At 48.8% G+C, this 14268-nt stretch overlaps 1 protein-coding gene across 2 annotated transcripts in view; it reads right to left on the bottom strand.

Annotated features, from left to right (window-relative positions):
- Positions 1–5109: 5109 nt before the first annotated feature.
- ARL3 (ADP ribosylation factor like GTPase 3) overlaps positions 5110–14268 on the bottom strand; it is a 40635-nt gene continuing 31476 nt past the window's right edge. For both annotated transcript variants that reach the window (XM_032179096.2, XM_032179095.2), the window contains exon 6: positions 5110–5387. In XM_032179096.2, coding sequence (XP_032034987.1) covers positions 5340–5387 — 48 coding nt within the window. In that variant the 3' untranslated portion in view covers positions 5110–5339. The remainder of the gene's footprint in view (positions 5388–14268) is intronic.

The following is a 14268-nucleotide window of genomic DNA, read 5'->3' as shown; positions in this document are numbered from 1 at the left end:
TCAAAACAAAGCCAAAAAGCTAGGATGTCCAGTTAAATTTGAATTTAAGGTAAACAATGCATTTTTCGGCCGGGCGTGGTGGCTCACGCCTGTAATCCCAGCACTTTGGGAGGCCAAGGCGGGCGGATCACGAGGTCAGGAGATCGAGACCATCCTGGCTAACACAGTGAAACCCCGTCTCTACTAAAAATACAAAAAATTAGCCGGGCGAGATGGCAGGCGCCTGTAGTCCCAGCTACTCGGGAGGCTGAGGCAGGAGAATGGCGTGAACCCCGGGGGGCGGAGCCTGCAGTGAGCTGAGATCGCGCCACTGCACTCCAGCCTGGGCGACAGGGAGACTCTGTCTCAAAAAAAGAAAAAAAAACAAAAAAAAAACCAATGCATTTTTTGAGTGTTATACTGATGTCCCAAATATTGCATGGGATATACTTGAATTAAAAACTATTCATTGTTTATCTGAAATTCAAGTTTAACGGAATGTTCTGTAATGTATCTAGCAACCCTAATTCTTCTTTCTCCTGCTTCCAGCTACTAGCTAGTTCTGCCCACAGCTTGCTCTTTAAAGGCCGGGCACAGTGGCCCACGCCTGTAATCCCAGCACTTTGGGAGGCCGAGGCAGGCAGATCACGAGGTCAGGAGATCGAGACCATCCTGGCTAACACTGTGAAACCCTGTCTCTACTAAAAATACAAAAAAACTCCAAAAGTTAGCCGGTGTGGTGGCAGGTGCCTGTAGTCCCAGCTACTAGGGAGGCTGAGGCGGGAGAATGGCATGAACCTGGGAGGCGGAGCTTGCAGTGAGCCGAGATCGCGCCACTGCACTCCAGCCTGGGCGACAGAGTGAGACTCTGTCTCAAAAAAAAAAAAAAAAAAAAAAAAATTAGCCAGACATGGTGGTACATGCCTCTAGTCCCAGCTACTTGGGAGGCTGAGTTGGGAGGATGGCTTGAGCCCAGGAGGTTGAGGCTGCAGTGAGTTGTGACTGTGCCACTGCACTCCAGTCTGAGTGACAGAGCGAAATCCTGTCTCAGAAACACAAAACGCACACACACGCACAAATGGTGAGGCCCTTTGGGACCAGCTGTGCTGCTGTGTCTCTAGCCTGCTGAAGGGACAACGAACTCTTCTGCTCCAGAAGGCAGAGCCCGGGACAGCTGCCAACTCTGCACCTTCCATGTAACACTGGGCAGGTCTGTTCCCTCTCGGAACCCTCTGTAAATGGAAGATCCAGTATTAGGTACTATGTAACTGCAAGTCTCCCTGCAGCCCTAACTTTGCTAATTATTTCTTCTCCCTTTTTCCTGTCTGTCGGGCTGGACCTGGCCAAGGATGAAACCCAGTCTATGTTTGTGCTGTGTGAGCAGAGGACACCCAACACCTGGGGCAGGGAACCCAGGGGAGCAGTGCTCGTCAGAGGCTGAGGCGGGGAGGCTGGGCAGAAGGAGCACTCAGAGGCTGGGGGCTGAGGCTGCTGGGAGATGAGCCATTGACAGATTTTTTTTTTTTTTTTGCGAAGGAGTTTTGCTCTTGTTGCCCAGGCTGGAGTGCAATGGCGTGATCTCAGCTCACTGCAACCTCCGACTCCTGGGTTCGAGCAATTCTCCTGCCTCAGCCTCCCAAGCAGCTGGGATTACAGGCATGTGCCACTACGCTCAGCTAATTTTGTATTTTTAGTAGAGATGGGGTTTCACCATGTTGGTCAGGCTGGTCTTGAACTCCTGACTTCAGGAGATCTACCTGCCTTGGCCTCTGAAAGTGCTGGGATTCCAGGTGTGATCCGGCCCTGCCATTGACTGTTTTTGTTTTCCAGAGGCGGCAGCTTGCTCAGCATTCAGACCCAGGCTCCAGGCCCCATCTGCACTTAAAGGCTCTGTGATTTCAGGCAAATTCCTTAACTGGGGCAAATGTCTCAATTTCCTCCGCTGCAAAGGGGGACTAATGCTCACCATGATGTATCTAAAGTGCCCGGCACGTAGGAGGGGCTTAATGAAGGGCTATTATTTCTATTGTTGGTATCCTATTTTTTATATATATCCTTCTGGAAAAAACCTCTTGAAGAAAGCTAACCCCTGAAAGGACAAACACATTTCAGGCCCTCTCTGAGCTTCGGCAAAGAACACAACACATTCCAGGCTGTCTTCATTCCAGCTAAATTTTATTTGTCGGATTTTTGACAGACGTCTAAATTATACATTGAGTTTTCCACATGACCAAACACCACGTCTCTTCCTTTGATTATCATTTTCAAAAGGGATTATAAAAAAAGAACCTTTTGATGGATCAGACTGAACCCTGAAACCACATGGAGTGCAGAGCTAAAAATAAAAGGAAGTAAGAACTGGTCGCCGAGAAGGAAAGGAAAGGGAAATCAAAGCAAACTCTGACGGGAATGGAGAGACGAGTCCTGGTGAGGGTGACATGGTGTCACCCTCCAGGCCAGGCCGGATAAGGAGCGGCCAACAGTGAGGGTGGGGCGCAGAGTGGCACAAAAATAGCCACTACTTTAGTCCAGAGGGGAATAAAGAAATTTGTCAAAAGCCAGGAGAGAGAAGTGGAGATGGAGGGAGAGAGAAGTGGAGATGGAGGGAGAGAGGAAGGAAGGGGGCAGGACCATGTCCTCCCAGCAGCCGTGGGAGCTGCGGACTTCTTTAACCCTGGCACATTTCTAACCGCCGGCATAATCGCTGACTTTCAGCTGTGCACCGACATGTTCCCTAGCTCAGCCCACATCAATGACACCCTTGTTTCCATAGTAACCAAGGGAGAGTGAAGGGGAAAGGGTGTGTTGCATTGGGTGCAGGGAATCCAGCCAAAAGCAGCCACACAGGGTAGATCGGGAGGAGGGGAGGACTCGAGTTTTTCCCACAACTGGCTTGAGCACATATCAAGAGCACCCCCCCAGGCCTCGTCTGCCCTCCGGCCCCCAGCCCTCTCCCCCGCACATTCAGATGCAATTGTGCGCAGGGCAAAAGTCTCGCTAAGACTCACTGGGGACGGGAGGAGGAGAAAAGGGGTCTTCCCGTTCCAGCTTCAAATTCTATCTTCCGGTCAGGGGGCAGGAGTGGGCAGGGAAGAGGCAAGAGGGCTTTAAAAAGTATTTTGTTTTTAAATGGGAGCTTTCAAACTCTGCCTTTTTCAGGCTTCTCTCATCTACCCCAGAGCCCCAGGAGGGTTCAAAAGGGCTCAAAGGGAAGATGAAAGCGTGTGACATCTGCAGTGTCTCTGTGTCTCTGCAGCTGAGGAGCAAATCAGAACATTTTACAGAGGCCGTTATCAGAGGAGTGGCTTCTGCCTGCTAGCAGAGGCCTTGGGAGAGCTCTTTAAAACAGTCCCCTAAGTTGGTGCTAAAAGAACAAAAATATTTTACAGACCCTCCACTGCCAGAGTCAAAGTTCCATACTGCAGTGTTCCAAAATTGCAGACCTCCAAGCAGGCATTTTGCCCCTCAGATAACTTGTCCCTGATGAACTCTTCGGAAGAAAAAACAATTTTCAAGTGCTAGAGCCACATTTGCAGCCTGGTAGAAGGGGGATTTCTGATTCCTTATAATTCTGTGTTGCCTCTGTAAGAGAGGAGCTTGGGTGAGCCAGAGAAGCCAGTGGAGGAGGCTGCAGAGAGCAGCTAGCTCTGCGGTTTAAAAAAACCCTCACTTTCTTTTGTTTTGCAAGTCCTTACAGGTCTGTCCACATCAACTCCGGGGCACCTTTTCATGGCTGGCTTTGTTAATGACTTTCATGCCAGACTGCTTTTGAAGCTGGATATGCCTCAGTCTCTGCTGCATACTCTTAGCCAGAAAAAGCTGGGTACTGAGGGCCAGGGGCTGCAGTGGTCCCTTCAGTCTGCTCACACTCCCTGATGGGCTTGGGAAGGGCCACCTCCCAGGATGAGAAGGCAGCTGGCCCCCAGGGACCCACCAGTCACTGGACAGTCTCTTATTCATTCTCTGAAAACCCCTGAGCTCAGGCACCAGAACAGAGTTTAATTCAGGAGCCGGGCAATGCTCTGGCCTGTTTCCCCATGTTTGAAGCTGAGGATTTCTGAGGCTCAGGGAAACAAGCTTGTTTTGCAACGAGGGGCAGGAGAAATGTTCTGCTATTCCTCTCCAATCAATCAACAGAGGACAGACATTCTGCTGCAGAGAGGCAGAGGAGCCCAGCAGCTGGCGTGACTCTGGCTTCCCTGGACACGACCCCTGCAGTCACACACACACCCATGTCCTCCCCAGCAGCAAACCCTCTCCACCCAGGAGCATCCCACACCACCAAGTTGCCAGCACTGTAAAAATTGATCTCTCTAAAAATCGATCTGCCTGGCTTTTCTCAGTGGAGCAGGTTCATGGTAAAGCTGCATTTATTTCTAAAATCTGATAGCAGCGGCCTATTGTGATCGTTTAGACACAGAATTCTTTGAGCTTTAGAAATCCTGTCTATAGGATGGCCGTGGAGAAGCCAGCTAATCTCAGAATTGGCTGCTCACTGCTCCACTGAGCTGGAGAAAGCCTGTTTACGCTAGCCTGAGCCCTCGATGTGAGAGCTTTTTAAGGACCTTGTAATTTTTCTGGAATTAAACCTCCCACCTCTCCTTACATTCCAGATGTCATTACAGTCAAAAGTCATAAGAATTTGCTTCTCTGTGTGGCTGGCTGGGGCGGGGGCAGGGGTGGGTGGGATGGGGTATGTTTCTGTAGTGACTTGTCTGCAAGAAAGAGTTTTTTTTTGTTTTTTTTTTCTGCCCAAAGAGTGAGGATTACATACGTAGTCTCCAACCTGCAAGACGATGAGATGGTTTAATTGTCTACCTTTTCTCCCCCCCACCCCCAACTAGCAGCTTCCTGCTGGACAGACTGAAGCCTGGCTGGGCTGGTGACGGTAAAAATCACTGACAGCACCAGCAAACACTGTCTGTGGTTTCAAAACCATGGAGGGAATGCAAGGGACGGGTCAGTAAATAAATGAACTCAGCAAAGCTGCTTCTTCCTCTTTTTCTTTTTTTTTTTTTTGAGAGGAAAAAAAAGCCCACTGGAATTGTCTAAACTGCAATGCAATCTCTTGCTCATTTCAAAGATCTCATTTTCTAATCATGTGCTTTGAGACATTTAATACTATTTCAATTATGCAGAGGAAATAATATAATTCCTTTATTTGAAAAATGATACTGAACCTCAGAGATCAGTTAAATCTACTGCTGGAATGGGATTCTTTCTAAACTGTGTTGTTCCCTCTCTTCAAACAGCTGGAGCTGTACACAGATGGAAAAACATTTGGTCAGAAAGCAGCAAATTAGTGTTTTTCAGGACCGAATTCGGCTCCCGCAGCTCCTGCATCTCCATTCGTCTAGGTTTTATTTCTTCTTTGCATTGACATTTTTGCAGACCCAGTCCATGCCATCCTTTGAGGGAAATGGGCAGAGAAAGGCAGTGTTAGTTATAAGAAAAGCACCACACACTCCAACCTGGAGGGGCGGGCGGTGGGGGTCCCAGGCCCTCCCTCCCAGACCGCCAGCTTTAGGGAGTTTGCTTGGCTCAGGGGCCCACCTGGGTGACCAGGGACAGTGACCTCCCAGGAGGAGGAGGAGGGAGGTCTCTGAGAGCACAAGAGGGCAATGGGAGGGGGACGCCCAGCGCCTGAACTTGAGATGGGTCCTCAGGAACTCCCTCTGAAAAAATAAACACATCTGCCTGCATCCAAAGCCTGACTGAAGAGCTATCAGGAAAGATTCCAGCCATTTTTGGCTTTTTCTAAAAGCTGACCTTTGCCAGGGCATTAAATTCAATAAGCCACCCTTTTGGTGCCCCATGTGTTTACAGTGTGACAGTGTACACTTGGGTTAAATTAAATTTCTTTTTGGAAAAACAAACCTACTGCAGTGAGTGTTGCGAGGCACACACCAGGGCGATGTGCATTTACTTCTCTTCCTGCGGCACTCCAGATAGGTTTAAAAGGGTCTGGCCCACTTCTTATAGCTTTAAGCACCAGCATCCAGAGGGACTGGGGAGAAGGCTCCCTTAAAGGCACAATGACCTTGAAAGCGCCCTCTCTTAGAAGGCGGAAGAGGGACCAAGGTAAAAACCACACAATGCCTACAGCTACCTGGCAGGCAGCACAATTCCTATGGATGCCAGGCCTGTCAGAGATGAACTCCTTCCCAACCCCCTTTGGAGCCAGACCTGGACACTCTCCCCTTCGCTAGAGTCTCCCCAACCTTCAAGAGTGTGTGGAGTTCCCTCAGAAGCCCTGAACAAAATTCAAGGCAGCTGCTGCCAGGAGTCCTTCCCCTTGCATCTGTAACAGAGGCTCACAGAGGTCCCAGCTACATCTGCACACATCAGCCATACTGGACACGCCACCGAGTCCCACATTTCCTGTGGCCATGGATCTAGCTGCTGAACCTGAGCAGCTGAGACAGCTTACAGTAATAAATATCAGCTGACATCCTTGGCCATTTGGAACATTAATCCCATAAACAATACATCACTGCAAAAAAACAACCAGCAGGCATCCTCTCTCCTGGCTCATCTGACCGTCACCTGAATTTACAGTGATTACAACTCTGCCAGTTGCTGTCAGTGCACTTGGGCAGCAGAACCAGATAATCTGACGGCTGTCCCAGAGCCGACATCTGACCTTTGCCAAGATGAGGCTGGTGGCGCCGAAAGCCTGAAGGTGGACAGCACCTGGCAGCGGCAGGGGGAAGGGCAGAGGAATGCCGAGGTGGGAGAAATGGGGACTCCAAATGCATCTCTAATTACAATGGGGTCAGCTACTTACTCTGAGAAGCTAAGGCCAATTTTAAGACCATTTTATGAAAAGGATTAATTTACAGAGAAGCATGTTTAATTTTAGTAGCTAATTGGTTTCCAGGAAAAGAAAAAGATCACCTGCCAAGAGACAAAAAAGATTTTACAAATAAAAGAGGGATGAATAAGATAAGCATCTTCTCTCGCCTGGGAAGCTGAATAGCTCAGCACTTACACAGCACTTTCCACCTTCAGGGGCTCGCACAAACACTCAAAGGTGGGCACCTCAACACTCTCTCCTCTACGGAGGCTCGCAATCAAACCATCTTCTCAGAGAAATCAAGGACAGTGTGCCCACACTATGTGAACAGCGCTTTGCCTTTTCCTTGCTTTATGGCTGATTAAGGAGAGATTATTGCATATAACGGAACATGAATGCAGGCAAAGAGATAGGAAAAATATTTACTCAGCTGCAGGAGCCCAAAGCAGAAGGTGGAGGGTGCCGGGTGGTTTTATGCCGGGTCTCTGTTATGGAGGCAAAGGAGGGTTCAAACGGCAGAGCCCTGCTGAGGGACAGTGTCTGGTGTCTCCAGGTGCCTGTGAGGGCCAGCAGTGGTGAAGCCCTTCCAGCCACTGTCCTGCCAACAGGGGGCACGCAGAGGCCAGTCCCTGCCAGCTGACCCCCGGCCTGGGCCCCTGCAGCTGCCGCTGCAACCCTGAGTGTGGGAAGCACAGGGAGCGTAAACAGGGGACCGAGCCCTGTGGCTGCCCTGGGCCCGGGAGGCCCCTCTAATCTGAAGCGGCTAGGGCTTGGGGAGTGGCATCTTTCTTGTGCTAGGCAGAAGAGAACTGGGCTGGAGGTGGGAGGGGAGGGAAGAGGAGGCATTGGCCAACAGTGGTACCTCCTCAATCACGTGGCCATGGATCTAGCTGGGGCAAGCTTTGTCAATCACATCGGGGCAAGCTTTGTCAAGCTGCCTCCTGGAAAGGAAAGGCAATGGTGGTGCTCAAGCTCCCCTAGGGGAGGCTCCCATCAGACTTGCTGGAGATTATATTCCCAGAACCTAACATGATGTCTAGTCCACAGCCCACGTAATTCACATCTTTTAAGTCAATCCTTGTAGAAGCCTGCAAAGTAGGTGCTAGTGTTACTTCTCTATCACAGCTGAGGAGATGAAGGCACAGGACAGAGCAGAGCAACGGCAAGCTGTGGTGCCCAGCGTGGTGCTCCAGAGCTGCTTACCAGTTCTCCATGGATGTGGGTACCTGCCGGGTGAAGGGTTCTGCCCCAAGCTTAGAGAGGAGCTGGGAAGCACCCTGAAGACGGGAAAGGGAGGAATTCTAGTTTCATCCTCCTTGTGACTTCCGCTGAAAACAGGGGCCTGAGACTGGAGTAGCCCCAGCCAAGCCTCCCTGCAGCTCTGATAGTGCCAGAGGTTGTTACGGGCCATTCAGTTCTCAAGATTCCTGGGCTGTGGGTATCTGTATATGCAAAGGCCTGGCTATCTACTTGGCTGCACAATCCTCACATATTAACCATCCACCCAGACCACCACCTCCAGTGGAAATGCTACATTTAGAGACAACATACTTGCAAGAGAAGGAACCTTCTGCTTCTTATGTTTAAATAAATGTTCCACACCACTCTTGCTTTCATCTGGCAAGGAAGGCTTTTTTTTTTTTTTTTTTTTTTGAGACGGAGTCTTGCTCTGTCGCCCAGGCTGGAGTGCAGTGGCATGATCTCGACTCACTGCAAGCTCTGCCTCCCAGGTTCATGCCATTCTCCTGCCTCAGCCTCCCGAGTAGCTGGGACTACAGGCGCCCACCACCACGCCCGACTAATATTTTTGTATTTTTAGTAGAGACAGGGTTTCACCATGTTAGCCAGGATGGTCTCGATCTCCTGATCTTGTGATCCACCCACCTCGGTCTCCCAAAGTGCTGGGATTACAGGCATGAGCCACCACGCCTGGCCGAACCTTTATTGTTAAAAACTGGTTTGACCAATTTTCTGTACATTTGATCTTCCTTATGGGGATGACGATCTTACGGTATAAATAGTCCTCCCTTCCTTCCTTCCCTGGACCCTCCCCTGACCAATCTTGCTGAAACTGCATTTGAATTGATTAGCTTCAATTCAATAACAGAGACTAAAGAGAGACATGGAATTTTAAATACTGAGCTTTGTTTGGCCTCCTAGAGAGGAAATAAAGTTCCCGATGGCACAATATTATTCTCCCCTATAACCACTGGGAGAAACAACAGGCCGCCCCTAAGCATACAGGGGAAACTCACTCCTCCCAGATCTCTGCATCCCAGAAGTTAAGGTGCACTGCTTCTTTCCAAGGGAAGAGTGGTCTCCGACTACGCTGCTCTCTTACATTTGATCTCTGTACATTGCATCCATCACTGCTCGGTAGTTGGAAGGAAGCGGTGGCAGCCATGGCTGTATGGGCCTGGTTTTTAGAGCCATGCTGGTTATGTGGTCACAGCAGTAATTGCTTTAAGATGATGAGGTGCTCGGACCCTTGCTGAGCAATGCAGCCTACCCCATTGTGCCATCAGGCCCCCAGGGTCAAGGAGCAGTTGGATGCTGCTTACATCAAATATGGCTCGCTATTAGTAGTTTTTTCTGGTGACAAAGGGCATTGCACCAGAGAGGCAGCGAAATCGCATGTCCTGAGACTGCTTTCTTAGTCTCCAGAAAAGTTTGAAAATTTAAAAATAAACCTGAGGTCTGACTCACAGATAACCAGTTCCATATACACCTGGAGTCAACAACTGATGCCAGGCCTAGAAAGAAGTGGTAAATTTCGTTTTTCAAAATATCGGGCCAGGCGTGGTGGCTCACACCTGTAATCCCAGCACTTTGGGAGGCCGAGGCAGGTGGATCACCTGAGGTCAGGAGTTCGAGTCCAGCCTGGCCAACATGGTGAAACCCCGTTGCTACTAAAAAAAATACAAAAAATTAGCCAGGCGTGGTGGCGGGCATCTGTAATCCCAGCTACTCAGGAGGCTGAGGCAGGAGAATCGTTTGAACCCAGGAGGTGGAGGTTGCAGTGAGCCGAGGTTATGCCATCGCATTCCAGCCTGGGCAAGAAGAGCGAAACTCCATCTCAAAAAAAAAAAAAATTAAAATTCTGTGGCATATTAGGGAGAAGTCCCCCAAATCAAGGAAAAAGAAGCAAAACCAAGAAATGGGCGACTGAGCATTTAGTGTTCCTCCGGAGGCTGACTCAGGCACGGATCACAGCTCGGCGCTCGGACTGCTCATGGCTCCTTTTGTGGACACAAGGCAGCTGAATGCCTGTGTGACCTGCTCATGGCTCCTGTCTCCATGAGGAGGAGAGGAACGTGGGGCAGACATCACAAGAAAAGGTGAGCATGAGGGGGTGGCCTGGAGAGCAACACCCAGGGCACGATCTGCTGGCTCAAGGTTATGGGAGGAGGCAAGTCTCTGGTGACCATGGCTAGAGGTCAGGTTAAAACTTCGGATCTGGCCGGGCGCGGTGGCTCACGCCTGTAATCCCAGCACTTTGGGAGGCCGAGGCGGGCGGATCACGAGGTCAGGAGATCGAGACCATCCTGGCTAACACAGTGAAACCCTGTCTCTACTAAAAATACAAAAAATTAGCCGGGCGAGATGGCGGGCGCCTGTAGTCCCAGCTACTCGGGAGGCTGAGGCAGGAGAATGGCGTGAACCCCGGGGGGCGGAGCCTGCAGTGAGCCGAGATTGCGCCACTGCACTCCAGCCTGGGCGACAGCGAGACTCTGCCTCAAAAAAAAAAAAAAAAAAAAAAAAAAAAAAAAAAAAAAAAAAAAAAAAAAAAAAAAAAAAAAAAACTTTGGATCTCTGCTTTGAGAGGAAATTCAAAGCCAGTATCATTTTAATTACACATACCACACACACATGCACACTCACAGTATTTTAGAGAGAAAATGTCTTCAAATGCCTGGAACTATAACAGCAGGAAGAGCTGTGGTTTGGGGTTCAAATTCAGGTCTGTGGGTGGAGGAGGGATGGATTTTTCGATACCTTTCTCTGGCTGTAAGCCAGATCCTTTGTTCACTATTTTCTAGACACCCAAGGGGGGTAAAAAAAGACTGAGAGTCCCAGTGCAGAATGTTTCATCCTAGGAGGGGCCCTGGCAACCTGGGCCTGACCTCGAGGGCGCAGAGTGACACTTCCTCCTTGTTGATAATGGAGTCTGGCTGAGGAAGGTTTCGGTTCTCCCTCCCAGACATTTTTCAGTTTCTCCTCTTTCAGCTTTCACCCACTTGACGTAACTGGGTCGCTCCTCATCACTCCCCTGGACAGTGGGCCTCTTGGCAGGACAGAGTTTCTGAGATTGATGATCTCCTTCCGCTTCTTGTGCCCTTTACTTACTCTCTGCTCCTGATGGTTTCCTACGAAAACCTGCTTTAATTATATGATGGGCTGGCTTCCCAGTCAGCACTAATGAGGAAAAGAAACCCCTGTTCCATCCTCTCTCAAAAGTCAGTTTCCACACCTGAAGCAGGGGCTGGTGAACAACACGTGGTATTTCCCACCCTTGTAACGGCTTCACATGTGCTGCCTTCAGGACACCAGGTGGAACGGGACCCTGAAATCCATCCCAGGAATCACTAACTGCCATAGTCTCAAATCATGTGTTTAAGATACTCCACTAATGAGAAGTGATGTACCTGCCCTACTTCATCCACAGAGGGGCGTGGCTCGCCATCTAGCAGCTCCGTGGCTGTTTCCTTAACTTGCCCCCGTGAGGCTACCTATTGTTTAGCAGTACAAGACAGGTCTCTTAAATATGTTTTGATTAAACACACATGATGTATGTGTCTGTCTTTAAACACTTGAAACTGCAACAGAAATTCCAGGTCCTTTTTTTATTTTTAAACCTTTGTACATTTTCTTTCAGAGTTGTTAGAATCAGATGTCACCTGACTTGCCTATTTAGAGCCTAATCATTTGGGCCAGCTTTTGGGGAGGTGGGGTGGGGTAGGGAGGAAAAAAATAGGAATTTAGGGCATTTCAGTAATTATTGCACAGTTTTCATGTTTGAAAGTGAATCTCAAACCATTAGATCTTATTGATATTTTTCTAGGAAAGTCTTTCAGTTTTAGAATATTTTTAGCCCTAATAAATAAAAATTACTAAAGGCCTGTACTTCAACTAAGCAATGCTGGAAAGGAATTCCACTTAAGTGACTCTTTTTAAGGCAAAAACCAGGAAGCTGGTGTGTGGACAAGAGCTTGGGTCAGAGGCACCACCTTAGGGAGGTACACGGTCAACCAGTGGCTCACAGTGAAAAGCGTTTCCACAGCAAAACTCCACAACTTTTCTCTAGTCCCCAAAGGTTACCACGAAAGGACAATAGACAGCAGATTCCCTTCTTAATTAACATTTTTATTAAATAACCCATTTCAAATAATGGTTAAATTCTCTAAATTTATATCATTCTATTAACCATAATCTAATCTCATTAACCTTGAAATCCCAGTCTTAACTACCCAATTCTATACACCGTGGTACTATCTACTAAACTAATTAAGTGACCTTCAAACTATTTCTCCTCCATACAAAAATCTTTTTTTATTTTTTGCTCATAGTTTTTTGTTGGATCTCTCTTGATATCATTTCCTGTGGACTTGGTTGCTGAAGGCCCCAATCTGGGAAGAACTTTCTTATCAAAATCAAATCATATATAATAATCTCACTTTACTCACTCAAACTGGTTTATTTTGCAGCACTCCCCTGCCTGTCCCCAGCCCTACCCTCTAGCTGCCTAGTAGCTTGCTGCCTCTTCTGTGGCCTAAAGATCCCGTGAAGGGCACTGAGTGTCTACGGTGGTTACACAGCCAGGAACACGGAGCGATATCCTTTAATCTCCACCTGATGGGAGTTGGGGGAGGGCTGGGGTTGGGAAGAAAATGACAGGAGCTCCCTCTCTACCTCCAGGCTTCTCTGAAGCAGTGTCCTTGACTTTAAATGCCACAGCTCTAAATACTGATGCTAGATTAGTCCTCCTTTTTCACACCCCTAAGGCTGGCGGAAGATACAAGAGCCTTACCGTTAATTCTCGCTTTGCTTTTTCTTCAACACTCTGGTCAAGCAAAAGAAAGATTCCAGAGCTGTACTCGCACTTTCTTATGAGTATGCACACAAACTGTATTGCTTTTCTTCAGCCCCACCTTCGTAATAGCCCCCAACCTCAAGATGCTCTCAGCTTTCTTTTTTTCTTTTCTTTTTTTTTTTTTTTTGAGACGGAGTCTCGCTCTGTCGCCCAGGCTGGAGTGCAGTGGCACAATCTCGGCTCACTGCAAGCTCCGCCTCCTGGGTTCAGGCCATTCTCCTGCCTCAGCCTCCTGAGTAGCTGGGACTACAGGTGCCCGCCACCACACCCGGCTAATTTTTTTGTATTTTTAGTAGTGACGGGGCTTCATTGTGTTAGCCAGGATGGTCTCGATCTCCTGACCTCGTGATCTGCCTGCCTCGGCCTCCCAAAGTGCTGGGATTACAGGTGTGAGCCACTGCGCCCGGCTGCTCTCAGCTTTCTAAATTTGTGATCTAAACCTTTTAGACAGGCTCATGCTGAAGTGGTTTTCAGAAACACAAGAAAATTACTATCTTTTCTTGGGTCTCATCTTCATCAAAATAACCTTAGGCCTTATGACTGCCATCCTATGTGCAATTGGAGTAAAATATGTTAGACAAATTTTGATTGTTTGTTTATTTTTATTTATTTATTTATTTTGAGAGACAGTCTCGCTCTGTCGCCCAGGCTGGAGTGCACTGGTGCGATCTCGGCTCACTGCAACCTCTGCCTCCCAGGTTCAAGCGATTCTACTGCCTCAGCCTCTCAAGTAGCTGGGATTACAGGTGTGCACCACCATGCCCGGCTGATTTTTTTTGCATTTTTAGTAGAGACGGGGTTTCGCCATGTTGGCCAGGCTGGTTTCAAACCCCTGACCTCAGGTGATCCACCCGCCTCGGCCTCCCAAAGTGCTGGGATTACAGGCGTGAGCCACTGCACCTGGCCTTGATGTTTTAAAAATCAGCCAGGGCCGGGCAGGGTGGCTCATGCCTGTAATCCCAGCACTTTGGGAGGCTAAGGCAGGCAGATCACTTGGGGTCAGGAGTTCAAGACCAGCCAACATGGCGAAATCCCGTTTCTACTAAAAATACAAAAAATTAGCTGGGTGTGGTGGTGCATGCCTGTAATCCCAGCTGCTTGCAAGGCTGAGGCAGGAGAATCACTTGAACCTGGAAGGCGGAGGTTGCAGTGAGCCGAGATTGTGCCACTGCACTCCAGCCTGGGCAATGAGAATGAAACTCCGTCTCAAAAAAAAAAAAAAAAAAAATTAGGGGGAGCCTGCTTTTCCGGTACACAGTTCCTCAGTACAAAGCATGGGGCTTTCTGTCAGCAGAAGCCTCCCAGTGGGAAACCAACCTGAAGTAGCAGGAAACAGACACCAACCCTAGGGGCAGGGGAGATAACCAACAGAAGAAACAAAAACACTTCTAGGATGACTAGT

Source organism: Hylobates moloch, unplaced genomic scaffold (genome assembly GCF_009828535.3).
Source record: "Hylobates moloch isolate HMO894 unplaced genomic scaffold, HMol_V3 SCAFFOLD_3, whole genome shotgun sequence".
Taxonomy (NCBI): domain Eukaryota; kingdom Metazoa; phylum Chordata; class Mammalia; order Primates; family Hylobatidae; genus Hylobates; species Hylobates moloch.
Note: the sequence above shows the minus strand (reverse complement) of the source record. Positions and strands in the feature narration are given on the sequence as shown.